Genomic DNA, 21,881 nt, shown 5'->3' with positions numbered 1-21,881 from the left:
AGGGTGATCTACTGGCCATAGGTGGACACACTGATCACAGTGGAGGCAACAGGTTTCTACCAGGCTCACCAAAAGCAAAACTAGCCCCCTGCCAGACAGCGTTCCCGGTGAACTGCACACTTGTGCGGCCGCTCGAGAAATTCACATGCCCACCTCTGGGTTTTGTGTTTGTTTGGTGGTGCACATACAAAAATTTATTCCGCACACAGATGGGAAAGATTAGTGGGCACATTGCTGCCAGGCGCTCTCACCACAGCAACCAGGCAAGGAAAGAAACCAGCTTGCTTCCCAGCTCCCAGGAGGAGCATGCAGGCCTGGCATTTAGAATGGCCTCTTAGGTGCAAACTCAGGACCGCTCATATGGACTGATGCCCAGTTTGTTAAATCACTTTTCAGACTGGAGCTGAATTTTAAACGCTGAATCCTGCTGGTTAAATTTGCAGCAGAATGAGGTTTTGGATCACCTGGCCTACCCCAACCGATACATATTTATATACATTATGAATACCAGAGTGAAGAAACATCTGGAAACCTAGGGATCACAGCACATCCACTACCATGTATTTTTTAAAAAAAAAACACCTTTATTTGACAAAAAAAAGTTATTTACAGTAGTTTTTTTGCTCCATAAATTTCATTCAAAGGATTCTCCCCTCCCTTTCGTTGCTTCCTTCCCCACTGGCATCCAAGCCCAACCCGGAGGTGCTTTACCATCAACATGCCAAACAGGATACAGCTGTGTGCAGCCCATGCTGACTAGAGCACTGTGGGAATCGCAGTTCTCCCCCTCCTTTCCCATCTCCACCAGTCCCCGCTGCTCAGCCCAGTCCCAGGAAACTTCCTTCCTTTTTGCCAAGAAGAAAACCAAGAAGGCGGGAACTCTCTCCCTCCAGAAGCCCCGTCTGGGGTGGCCAGGAGGTTGCAAGCAAAGCATTGGGACCGGGAGACAAAAACTAAATTGATCACTCTTGTCCCTTTCTCCACACCACACAGTTCTGCAGGGAACACCACGACAAATCCAAACCCAGGCCAGGTAGCTGCACTGCAGTGAAAACAGACAGGCAACGTTTCAGGGTGTTCGCCCTGCCCTGCCCTGCCCCACACGGCATCCTTTGTACCAGCACAAAGTGGGAGAGACACACCAAACAAAGTGCATTTTATACCCACTATGCACTGGGGTTAAGGATCTCACATAGCGCAGGGCAACAGGATGTCAGGTGGCCTGACTCGCCTGCAAGACATGGAAAGGATTCTCTTTTTCACTGGCTTCAGCCCCTTCTCCTGGCCTCATTTTACCCCGAGCAAAAGGTTATTTAAAAAGGAGGGGTGGGGGAATTTCCCTGATAAGCAACTTTTCCTTTCACTGCCCCAAATCCCACAATGCATTGCTCTCCATCCACATGAGCCTCAGGCACGGATGCCAATCATATCCTGCAGACTTTAATATCACTATTCATGCAACATAATAATTAGGCTAACAACCTAGGATTAGTGTTTCTCAAGATAGATACAGAAGTACATATATATCGCTATTTAACTTACATTTACAGTGAAACAGCAAAATTCAACGCAGGGAGGTTCATGTGACCCATGGTATTCCCATTTCTGCAGCCTCCAAAAGTTACAATTCAAATGAAAGGTGTATGGTCTGAAACTCACAGCTATTTGGATTCAAAACTGCTTGGCATGGTTTGTGGTCTAAGCCACCTGCCTCCTAACCCTACACCCTTACTGGCCATTACAACTATTCACAGGGCGACAGAGTTTTGTTTGTTTGTTTTGCTTTTTGGTGTTGTGGCCACAGATTTTGCAGGCTCAAAGTGCGAGAGACCCTGCTCTGCGCAATAAGCCAGCTGGCCACGAGATGTCACCATTGCTCCATCAGCATGGCAGGAACTACATTCAGCATGATAAAAGCAAAGGTTTGCAAATTCCAACTGAGCATGTGTTTCATTAGGCAGTCTGTTAGGACATCATTAGCTTAACCAAGACTCTGCTTTCCAAGCGATGCCTAAATGTCTGATGCAGGCTGCAAACATTACATCAGCAACAGAACAAACAGGCAGCCCATGCCTACAAAGATGTGCTCTTTCCAACAGAGAGAGGGAATTACAAAACCAAAAAGCACAAATTATTTCACAGTCAAGACTTATCTCCATTTCCCCTCCTACCCTACCCCCTCCCGCCACTAAAATGCCCTTTCATCTGCTCTTGGTCGGTATCCTCCCAGGGCATCAGAACACTCCCCTCTCCCTTCCATGACATGAGGTGCGCATCCTCAGCAGGAATGCAAGAGAAACAGGGAAACGGTGGAAGCATTTGTCAAAGGAAAAAGTCACAAACAAGAAATGTTCTCAGAATCTAAGACGGCTGAACAGCACCTCGGAGATTTTACTGGCAATAACAACGTTAAGGGGTTTTCTTTCCTTCAATGGAAAAAAATGCCACAGATTTAAGATTTCCAGTTAGTTTGATCTTTGCCCTTCCACAGGCTCTCCAGGGCCATTCAAGGCGGACCCTTCCATCCACAAAATATATACAAGGCAGAAACAAAGAGGTGGCCCAGGGAAGTTCAGGGGAAAGTCTTTTCCTCCTGGAGTGCTCAACATCTGGAAGGTGTCCCCGCCCCACACCTTCCCCCCCTTGGTTGTTGCTGGCCTCTTCATTTGTTTTTGTCTCACAAAGTCAGCAGGTTTTCAGAGTCTTAGGCAGCAACACTCAGCCAGCCACAAAACTCTCGTCACATCAGCCAATCAGATCCTTCCAAGGAGCCAGGCTACCTCCCTTGGGCCCTGCCACAGAGGTGGTGTCACCAGCATGATGTCAGAAACCCAGGGTGGAACCAGAGGCGTGGGGCACATTTGACAGCTTCCGAAGGTGGGGACAATGAGAAGGTGAAGATGCTCCAGTCCACCAGGGCTGCTCTGTGGAGGCCCGAAAGGGGTCAGGCTCTTGCGGGGAGCAGGCTGCATCTCTGGAGAACGCCTGGGGAGAGGGTCTTACTGCTGAGGAAGAAAAAATAAAACCAAAACCAAACCAACCCAACCCTTTGGCTGGCAGAGGCCAAACCCGACAAGAGCCCTGGGAGATGGGAAGGGCAAGCAGACCCAGCTGGAACTGGCACAGGGCAGGTTACTTGGAGCCTGGGGCCGCCTGGGGCTCTGGGTGCCATAAGGGGGGTAGCTGCCCATTCTGCCGCTGCGATTCCAGTTCGGCCGCCTTCTGCAGTGCCACTTCTACCAGCAGCTGGAAGCTGCTGAAGTCCTCGCCGAAGAGCTCGGGCGGCGTGGGGGGTGGGGTGTTAAAGAGTCCGTTGGTGGGGCTGGCTGCGTCCGTCCTGGCCAGTAGCGCCATGGTGCTGCTCGTTGTGCTCAGTGGAGGCTTGGGGTGGGGGTCTGGCTCCATCCGGGGAACAGGGGGCTTCTCCTGCTGGGTCCCGGGGGTGCTCCCCGCTGTCAGGCTGCTGGCCAGTGGCTGCGCAGGGTGACAGATCACCTGGGGGCTCACAGGCACTGACAGCACTTTGGGGGGGGTGCTGCCAGCAGCCGTCGCGGAAGCCACAGGAGGCATCACCAGCACCCCAGCGCCCATGGCAGCCCCCCGAGGCAGGGCCACGTCTGTGGTCTTGCCCCCTCGGCGGGAGATGGTGAACTGGTTGGGGTCCTTGCCGTCCTTGCGCAGCATGTCGGGGAGGAGCCGCCGGCGGGCGTTGATGAACCAGTTACAGATCTGCGGGGACAAACACAGCTCGGTCAGTCCGGCGGCCAACGCAGCCCCGCAGGAAAGAGGCCCAGGCACCACCGAGCCAGGGGCCTCGTCGGGCCCCCTGCGGCAAGAACGGCTCCCTGGGGACGGAAAGAGCAGCCGAGTCATCAGCCATGATGGGCGTGGCGACCCTCCGGCCAGAGCCATGACCTCCCCCCCGCCCCACGCACAGAGAGCGCGAGGTTCCTCTCAGAACCGCCTGAGGGAGGGCAGGAGCGGCTGCCATCTGCCCTTCCAGCTGCGGCCGGCCCAGGCAGGTCTCAGTTGCAGCCAGTGCTCCAGAGGGCCCAGGCAAGTTACACGTTCAGCTGTGTAGGCCACCTTGGGGCAGGGCCAACGCCATGCAGAGCTGGCCTGGCAGAGGGGAGGCTGTGGCCCTCTGTGCTGGGACTCAGGGGCCTCATGGGTGGGGATGTAGCCCCCCCCCCCCAGCACCATGTTACTCTCTGGCTCGCGGGAAAGCTTTGGTGCAGGCCACAGACTAGCCCCCCAAGCCGTGACTTGGTGCAGCTGGAACACCTGTAGCTCTGGCCACCAACGCTACGTCAGTGGGCTCAGAGCCGTTAGCTGCAGCCTCGGTCCTGCTCCCAAAGCTTCGCAGAGAGGCCAACGGCCCCTTAGCAAGCCCTGTGGTTCAGACCTCTGCAAGAGCAGGGCCATTTGAACCAGGGGCTGTTGGGAGATGGAGCAGAGCCCCCTGCCCAGGTTGGGTGGGGAGGTCTCAGCCCCAGGGGGCCTGCCACGGCTGCATGGGCCCAGCCTGGCTCCTGCTCCCCAGCCTTCACGACAGGCTCTGCAGTATAAACCTTACTGAGCTTATTTAAGCTTTATACTGCAGAGCCCGTAAGCACCAGGATTTTTAGCAGTCACATTTTTAAACACATTTTTGCATCCCTAATTTGCACCATTCTGGGAGAACCACACTGAGGGAAGGGAACGGGAGAGACACAAACACTGCAGGCGTCAGAACTCCCAAGTTTTCCTCTGTGCCCCTCTTCGGAATAAGCTGAGGCAGGGCACCGAGTCCAACTGGTTTGGCCCAAGAAAGCAGCTGCTCTCTTATCACCTGAGCACGCCTTCTACTCGGACCCGCTGCCCAGCCAAAGCTCACCGGGAGTCTTCCAAGATTCCTAACATTCCCTTGCGCCAGATCTGATCGGGGGGCGGAGTGGAAGGAGAGGATGCAGCATCGTACAGGGCCAACTCCTGCCATCAGACTCACTGGAGATCAATGGGCCCAAAGAGCCTTGATCTGGAGACAAATTTCCTTCCTTGCTAAACAAACACAGGCAGATTAGTTTAACATTCTTGCCTGCAGGTCAGCCTCACTCAGGCATGGCGGAGACTCCTCCACATGGCTGCTGTTAGGGTAATCACCACCCCAGACTCACTCTGCTAATACGATGTCAACAATGTGGGTTTTAGTTCTAAAGCTTTAACTTTTTCCCATCTCAATGTCTACAGTCAATAATGTCTGGCCCTCCCCCACCCCAGTGTTTCCCATAGTTGTGAAGATTTAAATAGATCAGAGTTCTTAAAAACTGATATTGTCCATAAAAAATGAATTCTGCCAAGTCTATTTATATGGGCCTTTCATCCCAGAACATTTTTCAAAATATATAGTTTGCAGAAATCATTTTACACCATCACAGCTGGGGTGACATGCAGAGGCTGCTAACAATGCATAGCAACTCTATAGCTAAGGAGAAGGAGTACACGTTAGTTTGCTACTGTGTGATTCCATTTCTTTACAGAAAGACAGCCCTTTCCACCCTGGATAGACTGGTAATACTGCACTGCGTTAGAAAAGCAGTACTAAGAACATATCATTTATTCTGCCAACTAGCAAAACTGTAGTCAAACTCTCAAAAGTGCTCAGATTTCTGAAGGCTCCAACTGAGCATGGCTCTGTGGGTAAATGTTTGCAAGCTCCTTGGAAATGCAGCTGACATTTATTTAATTTGCTCCACAATGTATATCAACATCTAAAACAATGATTAAAATCACTGTGCTCTTCATAGAAAGCAATTAAGTATATGAAGCACACAAACTGACTGATTTCTTACAAATCAACAGCTGTGAAAAATATTCCCTCCCCCAAGGATTGCAAGTTGGATCACTACTACAACCTCCATAGCTTTTTTTGGACTTTCAGGCAATAGTTTGCCTCCAACATCCTTGCAAAACTCACCATCTCACGCCACCTGGGCCCTAATCTTGGAAGCGGGGTGAAAGCTCTAAGTTCTGCTCTTGGAAGATTTCAAGGATCAGACAGAATGTGTCTACAGATTGGACCTCCCTGGCCCTGCAGTCTCGGGACCGGACGGTCCCAAACGAGGGATTTTGATGGACATAGGGAGGTCAATTCAGGCCCCTCTGCTACTGGACTCCTGGCTCTCCTGGGGTCCACCAGCAGATAGTCAGACTCCCAACCCCCACTTGGCTCCTCTGCCAACTGGTCTGGCTCCTGTCCTGGACACCAGGCTCCCTGGGCTGCTGGTCCCAGCCACTGGGCGGATTCCTCACCCCCAGCAGGGCTGTGCTGTAGGCCTTGGCCCTCTGCCCCTGGGCTGGCTCTGCTGTCAGCCCCACCACTGGGGCTCTCTGGTCCTGCAACATCTCTGGTCTGGCCCAGAGAGTCACAGACCGGAGAGGTTCAACCTGTAGTTTGATTTTCTTAAAGGGGCACTGCCAGAAAAATGACACGCTCCATTCTATCCCACGCTCCCACTACAGTCAGAATGGTCATTGGATTTCAGTAATAGCAGGACTGCGACCCATCATTTAACACCCTCCCTTCTTAAAACTATAAGCAATGATGTAAACTGTTTACCAGGAAAAAAAGCTTTAAAAGCCTGTTGGACTTTGTGCCATTCATATTGTTTGTTTTCCTTTATACATCTCACTCAGTGCGGCCAGCACAGCTAGAGGGGAGTTTGATGGCTGCTTTACCGGGATAACTGCGGGTAGCACATGAGGGACAGATCCTCAGCCGATGTAAACCGGCACCGCTCTGAGTCACAGCAGGTAAAGGGTCTGTCCCCCCAAGGAGGTAGTCAGATGGGTTAGGCTTGGTTTCTAGTCAGCTACACTCTGTGTTAGACATTAGCACAATTCTGTGCCCGGATCCGTGCCACATAGCACCTGGATTAGACAAACACCCACTGCTGGGAGGCTTTGTAAGTAACCAGCCAACGCAAGGCCCAACCCTAACTGCCCTCTCCCCCTTTAAAAGTAACCCAGCTTATTTTTAAGCAAGGCAGGCGCTTTCCCTAGCACCAGCTCTTTTGCTATTCCCCATTCCAGCACACACAACTCCGCAATCACGGACCATGGCAGCACTTTGCTTTGGCTGGTCTCAGGCCAGTAATGTACCCGCTCCCACCAAAGCTCCTGGGAGCTACAGGTGCTCAGCATCACTCAGGATCAGGCCCCATGATAGATGGGGGGAGGGGCCTGTGCATACACTCTCCTATAGAGTAGGCCTGTTGGGTTCCTCTACATTTTCTGTTTGCATGGGGGATGGGTAAGAAAAGAAGCAGGGCGGGGGGGGGGGGGTTAAGTCAATTTCAAACTCACAGGCAACAAAGCTTTTGTTGAATCTGCAGGTTTCCTGGGATCAGGCACAACAGTCTTATCTACTTTGCAAGAAGTGAAGAGATACATGGCTTCCTGGTTTCCCTGGAGACTGAGCACTGCTGCTCTCGCCCTCCTATCTGCCAGCCCCGGCCCTTGCTTTGAGGGATTGTGGACAAATATATAATCACATGCACCGGAGGGGAGGGGGGGGGGCTGGTATTAAACCTGATTTTTAAGAGACAGAGCCTGGGCGACTGGCAGCAGTTGGAATGCAAATGTCAAGTCTAAACCTCCCATGCTCTCTATGGGGAACATTCTGGGCTCAGGGCTGATTCGGGTCCTCCCCCGGCCTGAGTCTGCCACCCCACCAGGATATGGCAGGCGGGTTACCCTGGAGCATCCTCGCCCCACCATGCAACAGATCTATGGGGTGGGGGAAGTCCGTGAAAGTCACATTTTGTTAGTACACAAGAAGCTGCTTTAGGGCACTTATACCCTCTTTGATACCCTTACAATGTTTTAAGTTTTTCCTGTTCCAGACTAACTTGGCTACCCTTTTGAAGTCTTTGGATTACTGTTATTCTTACACCCCAAACTTATCAATTTACTGGCCAACCACCCCAAGCCAGCTGCATCTCTCTTAAGCATCCCTGGAGCAGCTCCCGGGTTCCCAGAACGGAAGGGAAGCAAAGTTGAAAGTCACATGCTGAGTGCATGTCTGCCCTGCTGGTAGGGGGGTCAGTCAGCTGTAACAAAAAACGGGGCCAGATTGTCCAAGCGTGTACAGAAGCTGCAGGTCACTGTGCACATCTCGATGTACTGTTAGGACATCCAGTCACATAATCATGACTTGAAATTCGGAGATAACTGGCACCTGGCTTATCTGGAAAATCTGGCCTTAGTCACCTTGAAGGCTTGAGAACCCTGAACTTCTAAGTTCAGTTCCACAGCAAGTTATATACAGGACTATGTAGCACTTTAAAGACTAACAAGATGGTTTATTAGATGATGAGCTTTCGTGGGCCAGACCCACTTCCTTCTATTACTACAGCAAGTTATGTGAGAGACAGAAAACCAGTATTAGCTGAGTCTTCATAGGGACAGCAGCAAGACAGAGCATAATCTTGGCTTCAGATGTCCCCTTTAAACAGGGTGGAATGATTTAAATCACCAAAAATATCATTGATCTAAATCAAGTTACCAAAAAGCTAAAACAGACTGTGCTTAGGGTGCACTTAATTTTGCAGTAAGCCCCATTGAACTCACAACTATAGGACGGGGTCCCCTTGGAAAAGCTGAATTAGGCTGAAGTAAAACAGGGAACAGCATTTATAACATCACCATTATGATCTGTGGCCACAATGTTCCAAAATAAGGGATGACACTCAGTGGCAACTGGCAACTCTAGACATCTCTAGCTGCAGCTTTCTGTGTTGTACACTTACCTGAGCAACAGATTCTAAACCTGGCGAGCTAATTAAACAAGCGCTAAACTCAACTTTTTTTTCTAGCAACACCCAATATAGCCAACAGCTTGGGAATTTACTTGTCAAATCACACTTATATTAAAAGGCATGGAGAGGGTCTTGAAGAGTGATGCATTGTGAAGAGAATTATTTACATTTCTAACTAGTTGATCCATTCAGCCATTATCCACATCTTCAGCTAAATCATTTTCTCCCAATAAGCAGATTTCTTATAATTTTTCAATCTTGCAACTAAGACCTGCATCTTCTTCTTGCCATTGGTTACATTTGACACCTTTGCCTTTTTTACCCAGGGAACAAATGTCTTCAAAATATTCCCAGAGTCTCTCTTTTACACTCAGAAGCCAGGACAGTTTTTCTGTGGCAAAAATGTAGGGAACTAGAGGGAGCTATGTGAGTGCTGAATAAGGTCTTGCCTTTTTCTTTCCAGTCCACTCCACTGTTCCTTTCTATGCTGCCTTCATCCTTCCCTATATATTCTGTGTATCTTAAGACATTCTTTTACTCACTCTTCTGCTGTGCTTGGCCCAAGTCCACTACCACATAAGCACAGAACAAAAACAATCCTAGCCAGCCTGTGTCTCTTTGCACACATTACTTTTTAGTCTGCTGAGGAACAGAAATTGAAAGCCCAGAACTTTCAAAAAGCAAGAGCTAGTAGTTAGGCTGGACGAACTAGAGCCATTAATTCATTTTTATGAGACTAAGTGTAGGTGTAGCATGTTTGTGATGAGATTTAATTGTAACATTTTTAAGTGAGAAATTTAGTATTTTATTGATGATTTAAAAAAATTAAAATCCAATTTAAGTTTTTTAAAAAAATCTGATTTTTTTTAAATAAAAAATATTTTTTTTAATCCATCTTGAGGGTCAGGCCTGATCTGCAAGTACTTGAGTGCTACAGAAGGAGTGGTGGCTATTTGGTAGGTGGCACTTTTCCTCTAAGCCAGTGGTTCCCTACCTTTTTTTATGTCAGAGACTGGCAAACTCATTCACAAACCTTTGGTGGACCAGTAACATTATAGTTACATGTTTGCAAACTCATTATGCAAATAATGTATATGCAAATACAGTGCTACCTGACCACTTATCCCCAACCCAGTCCCTTGCTCCCCAGTGCCTAACACCCTTTGACCCTTTAACCTCTGACTCCTATAGCCCATGCCAACACCTTCTTGCCCCGTGACTCCACCACACCCTCACCCAACACCCCATTGCCCCCACCCCAAAACTCTCCAGAGCAAGGCTGCCCCCCTAGGGAGCGAGGCTGTTACTGCAGCACAGAAAAGAGGAGTGGTGCACGCGCGCTCCCTCCACCTTCGCGCCCCCTCTCCCCAAGCACGTCTTGCACCCCTACAGGCCGCTATTACTGAGGAGGGGGGTGCCTCCTCCGTCTCCTCCTGATGCCACCTCAGTGCCACCGCTGGCAAAAGTAGAAGAAGGGAGGGAAGTGCCTCTTCTTGCTGCCACCTCGGTCCTAGTGCCACCGCTGGCAAAAGGGGCTGCGCGGGCAGGGAGAATGGCTGTTGGCGGCTCCCGTCTCCTTCACACCCCGCCTTCCCCAAGTGCAGAGGAGGAGAAAGGCACCTCTTGCTCCACCTCTTCCTGACGTTCCTCAGCCACCATGGCTGCCGGGGCTGAAACGCTGTGAACAGCCGGCTTGAGTTCTGGCAGTCGCTGCAGCCTGGCAGCCAGCAGGATCGCAGCCTGGAAGCGGCCTGCAGACCAGCAGTTGGGAACCGCTGCTCTAAGCCTGCACCAGTACACTGGCCCCAAGGTACCCTGTGCGGCTGCAGATGCCATCATTACAGTGTCATCCAAAAATTGAGCTTAATCATCATTTGCTGTCACTGAAGATCCCCAGCGCTTTTCACCAGCGTTGGGATATTGCAGACAGCACCCTGGCCAGATTCCAGCTTGGGGACTTACGCTATGTCCACATGAAAAGAAATAAAAACCCATCATCATCCTTTTGTTTCTTCTTTCTGTCTTACATGGTCACGCAGCATTGTTCTCCTCTGTTAGACAGCAGCTATATTCCACCTTAGAGGTGGCTGCATTTCAGTGGTAGACACAGGAATCCCAACATAAGGCATAATTTTTAAAATGTTTTAGAATCTAGGCTTGGAGAATAGTTATCAGAAAGCACGTACTTGTGTTGCTCTGTTGCATCCATGCATAGACGTGAGTGGCCCCAGAACTCACCCCAAATATCCAGAGCCCCAAAGAATAAGCAGAATAGAGCCCTCCAGCAGTTGGGGCCACAAGATGGAGGCGGGGAGGGAGAAGGCCGGGCACTCAGCTGCAGAGAGGAAGCCTGAAGAGCTTGTGCGTGAGGTTACCGACACGCACTTTTGCAGACCATGTCACTCCTGCGGAGCGTTTACCTCAACGGGAGCACCTGGGTGTATAGGGAGTGGCTGGAGGGAGGATCTAGCAGCACAATTCCTGCTGCGACCAAGAGGGTTTTTTGCATAACCCTAGCTAAGTGCCAGCTCTACAGGGAAGGGTACGACTGGGACTCCACTATTCACAAGGAAAGGGGTGTTCCTAGCAGCAAAAGTAACTTACAATTTTCTTACAGGTAGTGAGTGCCCTATCGCAACCCGGGTCCCTGCTGGCTCTTGCTGGAGCTGCACACCAAGGCACACCTGCTTCCTTTCACCTCAGGGTGTTCCCCACAATACTTATCCCCATCTAAGTGACTTCACATGGCAAAGTGTCCTGTATTCTGCTGCTCATCTTGCAGCACAGCTAAGGAGAGGAGGGTGCCTGCTTCCACCCAACCCAGGCCAGTCTCTCTGGGCCTGCATATGGGAGCTGCAGCCAGGTGGGCGTCTGCTCCAGTACAGAGTTGCCCTTCCCACAGCCCCTCAGCCCCTGCTGAACTGGACACTGTCAGGACATCTTTAGAGGCCAAACCAACAGGGTTTGAGCAGGCACATGCCACAACCTAGCGCTGCTCACAATCCCCCTGCAGAACATCCCCTCCCCAGTGGGCAGGGATATGGTTTGCCACAGAATGAGCACCACACACAAATCAAGCCTGCCAGGGCTCATGAAGAGGGAAACCTCACAGAGTGTCACAACCCAGAGAACTCTCCTGCTGCGGGGACTTGCCTACGCTGGAATTCCACAGCAAGAAAAGAAGGGACATGGAGGGACACATGTCAGCCCTGAATCTGTTAAATGTCACTCAGCAATGGGCTTTAGCTCTGTTGGAGCATCAGACTGGGGGCCCCATCAAAGTCTGGGACCTGGCAGCCACCTCACACAGGGAGACAGGGATCTGGAAGGGACCCTTACCCCAGACTTTGAGTTGTGCCCCAAAATTAATTCTCTGCACTAAGAAACCAGACCTCAGCCCCATTGTGCACTAGCCCACATAGGCCAGCCAATGTGCCTCATGTGGATCATTTACAGTGACTCTGCAGGAGTGACCAAGCCACGTGTCAGCCTGGCATAGCCCCTATTCAGAAGTGGGCATCATAATCTTCCAGCCATGCACAGATGGATGGATGCAGAATTGCTCTGGGATGTTGCTGCTCCCCATGCCAGCTTCCCCAGACTGGGTTACTGGGACAAAACCTCCCCCAATTCATTTGGGCAGATGAAACAGTCTCTGGAACAGCATGCTCCTCACAGCTGTGCTGCATCCACTTCTAATGGCATGGGTTCACATCCAGACCAGGTGTGAGTGGGCATCACTGCACAACATTTCAGCTTCAATTGAAAACTAATCACCTTTCAGCCTTCTCATCTAGCAAATCCACCAATCTGTCAAAGGAACTACTTGTTAGGAGTACGAGAGGCAGCCTCTGCCCTTTAACTCAGCACTCCTGAGAGCAATGGTTCCATAGCTCTGCCTAGAAAGACTTTATGAACATACAGAAATAAAAACCCCAAGGCAATTTTAGTAAGAGCAGTGGTTACACCCAATCCCAAAGGCCAGCGCCTTACAGTTTTGCAATGCAGTTGCACTCAACAGGGTGTTAAGTGTTATCCAGGAGGAAAGGTGCTCTACGTTATAGCTTTACAACCTGCAGTGCTCTTGGAGATGTTCACATGCGTTCTCCTTTGCACAATACAAATGCAAAGCAGTTTGCTGCCAAATATTAGGCAGGGTCAGGTCCTACCCCCATATGGCATGCATTTAACTTGTGCCCTGGTGGAGGGAGCCAGAGAAAGTCGAGAGAAGCCATGTTCTTACCTGCAGCACAGAGAGGTTGGTCTGTCCAGACAGACTGAGTTTCTCTTGCTCAGATGGATATGCATTGAACCTATGCTCGTAGAGCCAGTCTCGGAGGATCTTCACTGATTCTTTTGGGAGGTTCCCTCTTCTTTTCCTCTTGTTCGACTGCAACAGTTCCAGAGAGGCAGCCCCATCATCTTCTCCGAGGTCGCTGTCTGACATGGTGGAGCTGCCTGCAGACCGCTCCTGGTTAAAGCCTAGTGGAGTGAAAACAAAGCAAGGTACAGGTTACACTGCATTCCACGCTGTGACTGCCCTGATGCAAAGGGGTTAAATTAACAAACCCGGCTCAGCTGAGGGGCTACTTTGGGCAGAATCCCAGCCCCGAGAGCTGCTCAGGAATGAAGATGAAACGGTCATTCGTCCTAGTCCCATGCAGACCCCCAGCAGTGAGGCAAAAACCCTGCGCCTCCTTCAAGCAGCATGCAGGTCCATTGCCTTTTATTCCCCACCACCACACAACCAACACACACACACTCTCTCTCTCTATGGGTAGCCTGTTCATATTCATCACAGAACCCCTTCATGGGAACTACACAGAAGGTGCAGGGTGCTCTGTGCCTTTGAGCAATGGGCCAGTTGTTCAGACAACTAACTTTGGCCTCCAAGGCCCTAATCCAGCAGATTCCAGTGGGCCTAACACTCCTATTCCCCTGGGACAACTCTCTGTGCGGAGTTCAGTACAAGTGTAAACTTGTGCAGGATCAGAGCCCGGCACTGGCCACTTTCTTAGGGAATACACCCCAAAGCCAACCATGCCTTAGGAATGTGCACCCAGCCCCATGGCATGTACCAGGCTCCTGTCAGGCAGCCTTACAATTCCAAGTTGTGACAGCAAGGAGAAGAAACACCCTTTGACCTTGCAGCGCATCCCAGGTAAGATCCTGAGCACGAATCTAACCCTCTGCCTGCCAAGTATCTCCAGAAGCCCACTGGGCGCGCTAATCCTCCCAACGCGAATACAGGCAGCTCAGAGGGGTGGCCCTGTCAGTCTGTAACTTAAAACAAACTTTGGGAAACTTTGGGTCCTGTATCAGAGGGGGAGCTGTATTAGTCTGAATCTGCAAAAGCGGCGAGGAGTCCTGTGGCACCTTATAGACTAACTGAAGTGTAGGAGCAGAAGCTTTCGTGGGCAAAGACCCACTTCGTCAGATGCATGGTCCTGTGGCGCCCTAGCGAGACACAGAGCCACTCGTGAGCGGTGGGGCACCCTCGGGAGGACACGCACAGTTACTCCTGGGAACACTTTGCACAAGCTCATTTGCGCCTCTCCCGCCCCCTCCCCCACGCAGCTGCAGCCTCTGCACTAATTGATACAACCCTCCCCCCTACACACAACTCAATGGGCGAAATTCAAACTCGCCTGCGGCCGATCCCTGCCGTTCCGGGCGGCTCTCGGCCATGCGGCAGAGCGGGGCTGGAGGTGCCATTCGAGTCCCCGGCGCCGGTCGCTGCCCGCCCGCACACACACAAAGCCCGCCCCAGCCCAGGGAGACGTGAGCCCCCCACAGCAGCGCGGAGCGAAGCTGCCTCCCTAATTAAGCAAATGGAGCCCTGGCCAGGGGGCTGCTGGGGGCGGTTCTGCGGCTTCCCTTTGGCCCCGCGCTGCCCCCGCCGCCAGCTGCCCGGGGGACGCGCGACCAGCCCCAGGAGAATCCACAACAGGCTGGGGGGGGGGGGATTTAAGACACGTAGGTTGGATCTAAGCCCCCCCGCCCGGGCCAAGCCCCAGCCACCCCGCGAAGCCGGTTCCAAAGTTCCACATCCCTCCAGCGCCGCCGCGAGCCCGCACAAAGGGAGCTCGCGTGTTCGCGGCCGCAGCGCCCACCCCGCGAGCCCCGCCAGGCGGCCACGCACCATCCCCCCCTGCAAGAAACTTCTTTACTCCGCCTGGACTCCACGGAGAGGGACACGGACAAAAAGGAGAAATCACGTGGCCCAAGTAAAGTTCCCCCTCTTGGACAGGGACAAAAAGCAGCCAGAGCAACATCAACCCCCCTTCCCTTTATTTCTGCAAAACCCGAGTTTATAACCGACCCCAGATCCGGTTGGGGGAGGGAGCAGGTTTGTTTGGAAAGTTGCGGATTGAATCCCGATGCAAGGGGGGGTTCCCCCTTTCTTTAAATCCCTGCATCTCACACACACTCCACACACAAAACAAACCGGGACTCCATGTTTTCTGCCTGTTACATCTGCGATCTTACCCCCAGACCTCCTTCTCTTTCTCCTCGGCCCTTCCATGGCATGGGGAGGGGCTCCGCCGGGTCCAGCTGCACTCCTCCCGGGGTGGAAAAACAGGGGATCCCCCCCAACAAGAAATCACGCCTAGAGGGGAGCAGAGCTCGGAGGGCGAGGCAGAGGGACACACAGAGAAAGTTTCTCTGTCTCTTTCCCGGAGTGACAGATGCCTAAACAGAGTTCTCTTTGTTCCAAAAGAAACAGGAACTTGCGCGCCCCCCCCACCTAACTTCCACCCCCCCCCCCGCGCTCCGGTCCCCCCCAGCTGTCACTTTACTAGCTCTGCAAACAAAAATTCCCCGCAAACAAGGATTGCGGGGTAAAGGCGGGGGGGAGGGGCGGGCTGAGATTTGGGGATCCAGAGGGGGTGAAATTAGCGAAGAGGGAACTATCCCCTGGGGATTTTTTTTCCGGAGCGGGGGGGTTGCTGTGCAAGAGGATCACGAGCAAGGCAGGGAGAGGCATGCGGTCGGGTTTGCGGGCCCTCCTGAAACGTTGCAAGAAGTGTGATCAAACAAAAGGTCCCCCTGCCGCCCGCCCCGTCTCTCCATAGCTCAGTGCTTTGAAGGTATTTTTCCTCCTCTCCCCCCGGGGCCGTTTCTTTTCAGGGCGACGCAGGAGTTTCTGCAGAGTCTGTCGGATGGGGGGGGGGCGCTGCCTGCCCCCCCCCCGCGCCTTGAAAAACTCCCAGCGCGGCGCGTGGGAGCCGAGAGCAAAGCCGCGCTCTGCCTGGCACAAAGTTTGCAGCTTCCCAGACTTACTTTTCCTCCTGGGTTTCATTCCCCTGCCGGGCTCCGCTCCCCGCCTCACTCCAGCTCCGGGCTGCCCCCTCTCCCTTTGTGTGGTGGGAGGTTTGGGAGAGGAGGGGGCTGGGGCTGTTGGATGGCTCTTTAATACCTAACGCGCTGCCTGACAGCTCCGGCTGGAAACCACCTCTGGGCTTGACGTCAGATCCCTTCCCAGGGCTGGGTCCACTCCACGCACTTGGGCGCACAGTTTAGGGGCAGCAAATCGACCGCAGGCCGTTCCCTGGGCTCCCCCACGCCCCCTCCTGAGGCTCTGAAGTGCGGGGGAGGGGAAGGAGGAAGGGTGGGTGGGTCAGTGCAGCGAGTTGCCTCCTCCCCCCTGCCTGGAGGAGGGCAAATTGTCAGAAAAAACCCAACCCACGCGCGTAGGGGGCCCACGCCTCTGTGCAGATCCGCAGTACTAGCAGTGTGAGTACCTGAGGTCTCATAGTTGGCTGGCCCCTGTGAATCCGGACTAACTCCACTTGCCCCCATGTAAATGAGCTGGCAATGTTGCCACAACGCTACCCTGTGGATTTGGTGCAAAGCATGGGCAGGGCTGGCCTTACCATGAGGCGGCTGCCTCAGGTGCCAGACTGTGGGGAGGCACCGCTAGGACCCAGAGAATTGAACCTTTCAAAGTTTTGGCCCAAGCGAGGGGACAGGGGAGGCGTCATTTGAGCTCCCCGCCTCAGGTGCCAAAATGTTGTGGGCCAGCTGTGATCGTGGGGGATTTTCAGGCTGTATACATATGAAAATGTGAATGGAAAACATTTTGTCCCAAAGCATGCTCCATCTTTCCCGCCCAGAATTCCCTCCCATCACTTCTCCTTTAGGAAGACTCCGTCTTCTTTAGGCCCCAAGTCACTAATGCACATGCCTCATTTTAAGCACCACAGGGGTCCCACTGACTTCAGTCCCATTACCGTGGACTTAAAAGCCTTTGCAGAACTGTTTGCAATGCCCAGACATTTATAGTGGGAGATGTGGACAGCAGCAAAGCCCCATCAGGCCGCTTCCTTCAGCTATAGGCCTTGGAAGGCCCCAGTCCTGCCAGGGAATCCACGCGACCCTTTTGATGTCCTTGAAGGGCTGGGAGGCGCAGCGGTTTGCCTTGTGCCGGGAGCCAGGCCTACCTTCTCAACAGCAAATCCAGGGACAGAATCTTGCAGAAAAGTTAAGAGTAAAATCTCTCTATACAAACGGACCATTTTTCTTTTCTGTAAGCAAATAGTAGAAAGCTGGCCTTCAGGTTAGCTTTGTCACTTTGCAATTATTAACATGGGAAATCAGAATCTTTGTGTGCATCACTGGGTTGCTTTACACTGAAGGGTTTCTTTAAAAGAAAGACAGTGGCAGGGTCAGGGTTGGGGAAGAGTTTCTTTTTGTGAATTGTGAAGAGTAGGCCCTTGTTAGCCTTGGAGGTGTGACAGGGTTATAAAAGGCAACCTGGGTCTGAGGCCTCTGGAGCTCTCTTCTCTCCAAGGCCTGTGTCAGCCTTCAGGGGCCTGTAATGTCCCTTCTCTCCCTGGCCGGGGAGGAGGTGGGCAGGACAGCTTTGGGTTGCACTCCAATGGGGATGGTGTGAGGGGACTGATTCTCTCTAGTTATGTTGTCCCTGGGTAACTGGATTTGTTACTGAGTAAATGATGAGTCTGTTTACTGCAATGTTTTAAAAGATTGTCAGGGCCCGCCAGTGTATTGGATGGACTTTCTCTCATGGCAGCTTAATAGATAAAACGGGAAGGTGCAGAGATCGCTGCATGTTTTGCTGCACCTTGCAACAGCCATCGCATTCAGGCTGCGTCTACACTTAAAAGGCCACCAGGACCCAGCTGTGGCGCTGCAGCTGTGTTGCTTGAAGCATTTCACTGTAGATCGGGGCAGGCAAACTATTTTGCCTGAGGGCCGCATTTGCATATGGAAATTGTATGGCGGAACAAGGTGGGGCAGGAGGACTGATGGGCTGTAGTGGCAGGGGGCTCTATAAGGGATATTACCAAGGGGGGGGCGGGGGGCTCTAAGGGGGCAGTAGTGGGGATTCTTAGGGGCCCTGCTGACAGTGAAACCACGGTGGCCGTACCAGGCCCCACAAGAGGAAGAGGCACCCTAGCCTAGCTGGGAAGGGTGCAGCCCTTGGGTGGTTTCCAGGCTCTCGAGCGTGGGGCTGTAGGAGACCAGGGGGTGCTTGGGCAAAGGCATGCTGCCACGTGCTCTGCCTCTGCTGGAAGATGGTGGCTGGAGAGTGCGAGGAAGGGGGAGGGGACAAGTTTCTGGGCCTGCTCCTGGGTAGGCGCTCGCGGGCCACCATGGGCCATCGTCTGCCAACCCCTGGTGTAGACACTTAGGCTTCGTCTTCACTGCCAGTTCTTTTGGCAGAAAATATGCTAATGAGGGACTCATTAGCAGGGCTCAACAAACTGCGGCGAGAGCATCTCGCCAGCCCCGCACCATGCATGCGCCAGACCTGCACTGAGCATGCACGCTGCACCGGTGAATGGGGCGCACGGAGCGACCGGCTGAAATACTCGCCATGGGCGAGTAGAAACAGCGGTTTGTTGAGCCCTGTTCACTAGCATAAGTCATGATCTCATTAGCATATTTTCTGCCATTTCTTTTTGTGCAAGGGGTTTTTGCGCAAAAACAAGCAGTGTGGACGGTTGGTTTTTTGCGCATAAACCCTATTTTGCGCAAGATACTTATGCCTCTCTGGGACAGGCATAAGGATCTTGCGCAAAACGGGGTTTTTGTGCAAAAAAACCCCCATCCACACTGCTTCTTTTTGCGCAAAACCCCCTTGTGCAAAAACAGCTTGAAAAAATTATGCAAATGAAGTGTGGCAATATGCTAATCTGTGCTTCATTTGCATAGGCTCTTGCGGCAAAAGCCGCAGTGTAGATGTAGCCTTACTGCAGTGATGGGTGGGGTTCTCCAGTCAGTGTAGTTACTTCAACCCCTCAGGCTATTGACTGAAGAATTCTTCCCCTGACCTAGGACTGTCTGCCCCAGTGTTCAGTTGGTGTCACTCCATCTTGCGAGGGTGTGGATTTTCCACCTCTCTGCCAACGTAACGTTCCAGTAGAGCAGCCCAATGGAAGACTTGTGTTTTGACAGCCAAGGTGCAGGGCTATACATGGATCCTCATCATCACCTCGTCTACCAAGACACAAGACCATCTGCCCACTGTACTGTTCAGCTGTTAGCTTAGGGCCCAGGTCTTTGAGTCGTGTGCTTAACCCCCATTGTGCTTATGTACCTTGGAGGCTCTGGACCCAAACTGCTCGTGCTCTTTGGTACAGGGGCCTGGGAATGGATTCTCTCCCTGCTGTTGTACTCAGTGCCCAGGGCCCATGGATGGTCAGGCCAGGGGTTGGTTACATCATTTGCTCAGCAAAAGGGAACCAGCGATGGTCGGACTTCCCTGCGTGGGCCCGCCGCTGAGACCTGAGTTTAGACCAAGGAGGCTGAACTCTGTAGCAGCTCAGCAGCTACGTGGTGCTTTAGGGCACCGTGTCGCCTCCCTGCCACCTGCAGTGCCCAGCGCCTGGCAGAACCAGGCTCCCGAGAGAATGAGTCAAAGCGGATGATGTTCCCAAAGGCCTGATTCAAAGTCAGTGCAGGGCAGCAGCACAGGCAGAGCCAGTCTTGCGTTGTGCACTTTCAAAGATGGGGGGAAGGAGGAGGCTGTGCCTTTGGCTTCAGTGGGAACAGGACCAAGGCCCTTCCTCTGGAACGTGGCTGCCTTTGGGTGTCTGACGTGTTGATTGTCCTGAATGTGCTGCTGTCTGGGTGCGGGGTGATTCGCTGCGGGACAGGCAGAGAAGGGGACAAGAAGATAGCAAAGGGCTTCCTATGGAGCCCTTGTGAGCAGGGAGGGCTTGAGAGGTGGGGAGTGACTGGCCCCGGGGAGTGAAAGCGATAAAAAAGTCACTAGACATGTGAAGGCCTGAAGCGTAAAGCGGCGTTGGTGCTAGTACAGCTTCTGTCTCCCGTGGGCGTGGTGGTACTGCTCTTCGGTTGGCCTGGCTCCTGCCTCTCATGGAGGTGGGTTAACTGCAGTGATGGAAAAACTCCTAAGTCAGTGCAGAAAGCATTTACACACGGGAGCTTACTCTGGACTGCCGTAGCCTTCATGTGCCCTGTGGAGTCCTATGGTGTACTGGGTACTTACGCCGGTAGCATTCCTAGTGGAGACATGGCCACAGTTACACTCAGACAGCCCTAGTGTGGGTGCAGTCATACCAGTGTAACTGTACTGTCACGAATAAGCTTGACTGCTAGAAGCTCATTTATACTGGTATAACTGTGCCCACTCTAGGTGGTTGTACCATGTGGACAAGGCCATAAATCCCCCATACAGACCCTCCTCTTATAGCAGACACAGCCTAGTTTCTGATCAAGTACTGATTTTCTCTTTAGCTGGCAACTGACCCTCCTCTAGCTGTTTTGTTTTCTAAATTGAGTCAGACCAGGAGCAAAATTGAAGGAAATGGTTTGTGAACTCAGATGCATTTTGTGTCTAGCTGACATGCAGTGGCAAAACGCTTCCTGATGTCCACCTATCCCCTAACACAATTGTGTGAACTTGAAACTAGCAGAGCTTTTGACTGAAGATAGGAAGGGAAAATCTAGGTTGGAAGAAAAAGGGTTTTGAAAATCTCCATGGGAGCCGATCTGCATCTTGAAGTACAAAATACCTCTACAAGTCTGACCCAAGGTGGTTAGGTTGGGAGCTTTTGCTTATGATTAAAGAGCTGTTACATGGACCCTCTAGGCACTCCTATAATTCAGTTCAGGGTAAAAGATACTTTGAGGGAGATGTTCAGCACATGCCCCATTGACTTGCAATGGGATTTAGGGTCCTAAGTCATTTAGAACTGTGGAAGATGTCACCTGGGCACCCAGTTGCCAATTATGCCATTGAAAATGATCAACCCCAAAAGCCGGGGGCGGGCCGTTGGAGCAGGGAGAAAGAAGACGGGAATCTCAGAGGAGAAAACGTAAATGCAAATGCAAACTGCAGGTGTGTTACTGAGTGATGGAGTCTATGAGCACAGGGCAGGGCTGGTGCTTGTGTTCACACTCGCTGAGTGTCAGAGTTTCCTTGTCAGAGGAGAGGGAAGCAAGGGGGGGCTTTTCCGGAGCCTTGGCCATTTGGGCTTTTCCTGGGAAAGGTTCCAGGGAGGCACAGAATATCCATCTTCAGTCTGGCTTTGTCTACACTGCAAGTTTTTGTGGCAGAAAATATGCTAATGAGCAACTCATTAGCAGGGCTCACCGAATCGCGGCGAACCCCGCTTGCCAGCCATGCTGTCTGGCGATCTGCGCGTGCGCAGATCATTCTGCACATGCGCAGATCGCCCGAACTCGGCTCTTCCGGGTTGCAATCTACTCACCATGGGCAAGTAGATTGCATTATTTCTCGAGCCCTGCTCATTAGCATGTGTCGCGATGTCATTAGCATATTTTCTACCGATGCTTTTTGCGCAAGGGGTTTTTGCGCAAAAAGAAGAAGTGTAGCCGCTTCCGTTTTGTGCAAAAAAACCCTTTTGTGCAAGATCCTTATGCCTCTCCCCGGGGCTACATCTACATTACGAGGTTTTTGCACAAAAACAGCTGGTTTTGTGCAAACACTGGCGGAGCATCCACACCTCAAGTGCGTTTTTGCACAAGTAAATCAGCAGAACAGAGGGGTTTTGCCGGTAGAGTTAGTCCTCTCCCCATGAGGAATAACTCCTTTTTGTGCTACAGCTCTTGTGCAAAAAGGCAGGTGTG

General features: G+C 52.2%; 1 protein-coding gene across 3 annotated transcripts; it reads right to left on the bottom strand.

Moving 5' to 3' along the window:
- Positions 1–563: 563 nt before the first annotated feature.
- Positions 564–16,215, bottom strand: TGIF2 (TGFB induced factor homeobox 2). Of its 3 annotated transcripts, none has more exons than XM_014575288.4 (3): positions 16,083–16,215; positions 13,042–13,280; positions 564–3,729 (listed from the first exon to the last, which is right to left on the bottom strand). In XM_014575288.4, exons 1-3 carry the CDS (start codon positions 16,099–16,101, stop codon positions 3,133–3,135), a joined length of 855 nt encoding a protein of 284 aa, XP_014430774.2. In that variant the 5' UTR covers positions 16,102–16,215; the 3' UTR covers positions 564–3,132. The 3 variants fall into 3 exon arrangements, with proteins under 3 accessions (XP_014430774.2, XP_006126736.2, XP_006126735.2); XM_006126674.5 differs by lacking the exon at positions 16,083–16,215 and adding an exon at positions 15,288–15,519; XM_006126673.5 differs by lacking the exon at positions 16,083–16,215 and adding an exon at positions 14,447–14,814.
- Positions 16,216–21,881: the final 5,666 nt, after the last annotated feature.

This window comes from Pelodiscus sinensis, chromosome 17, assembly GCF_052426305.1.
Source record: "Pelodiscus sinensis isolate ZL-2025 chromosome 17, ASM5242630v1, whole genome shotgun sequence".
Classification (NCBI taxonomy): domain Eukaryota; kingdom Metazoa; phylum Chordata; order Testudines; family Trionychidae; genus Pelodiscus; species Pelodiscus sinensis.
Note: the sequence above shows the minus strand (reverse complement) of the source record. Positions and strands in the feature narration are given on the sequence as shown.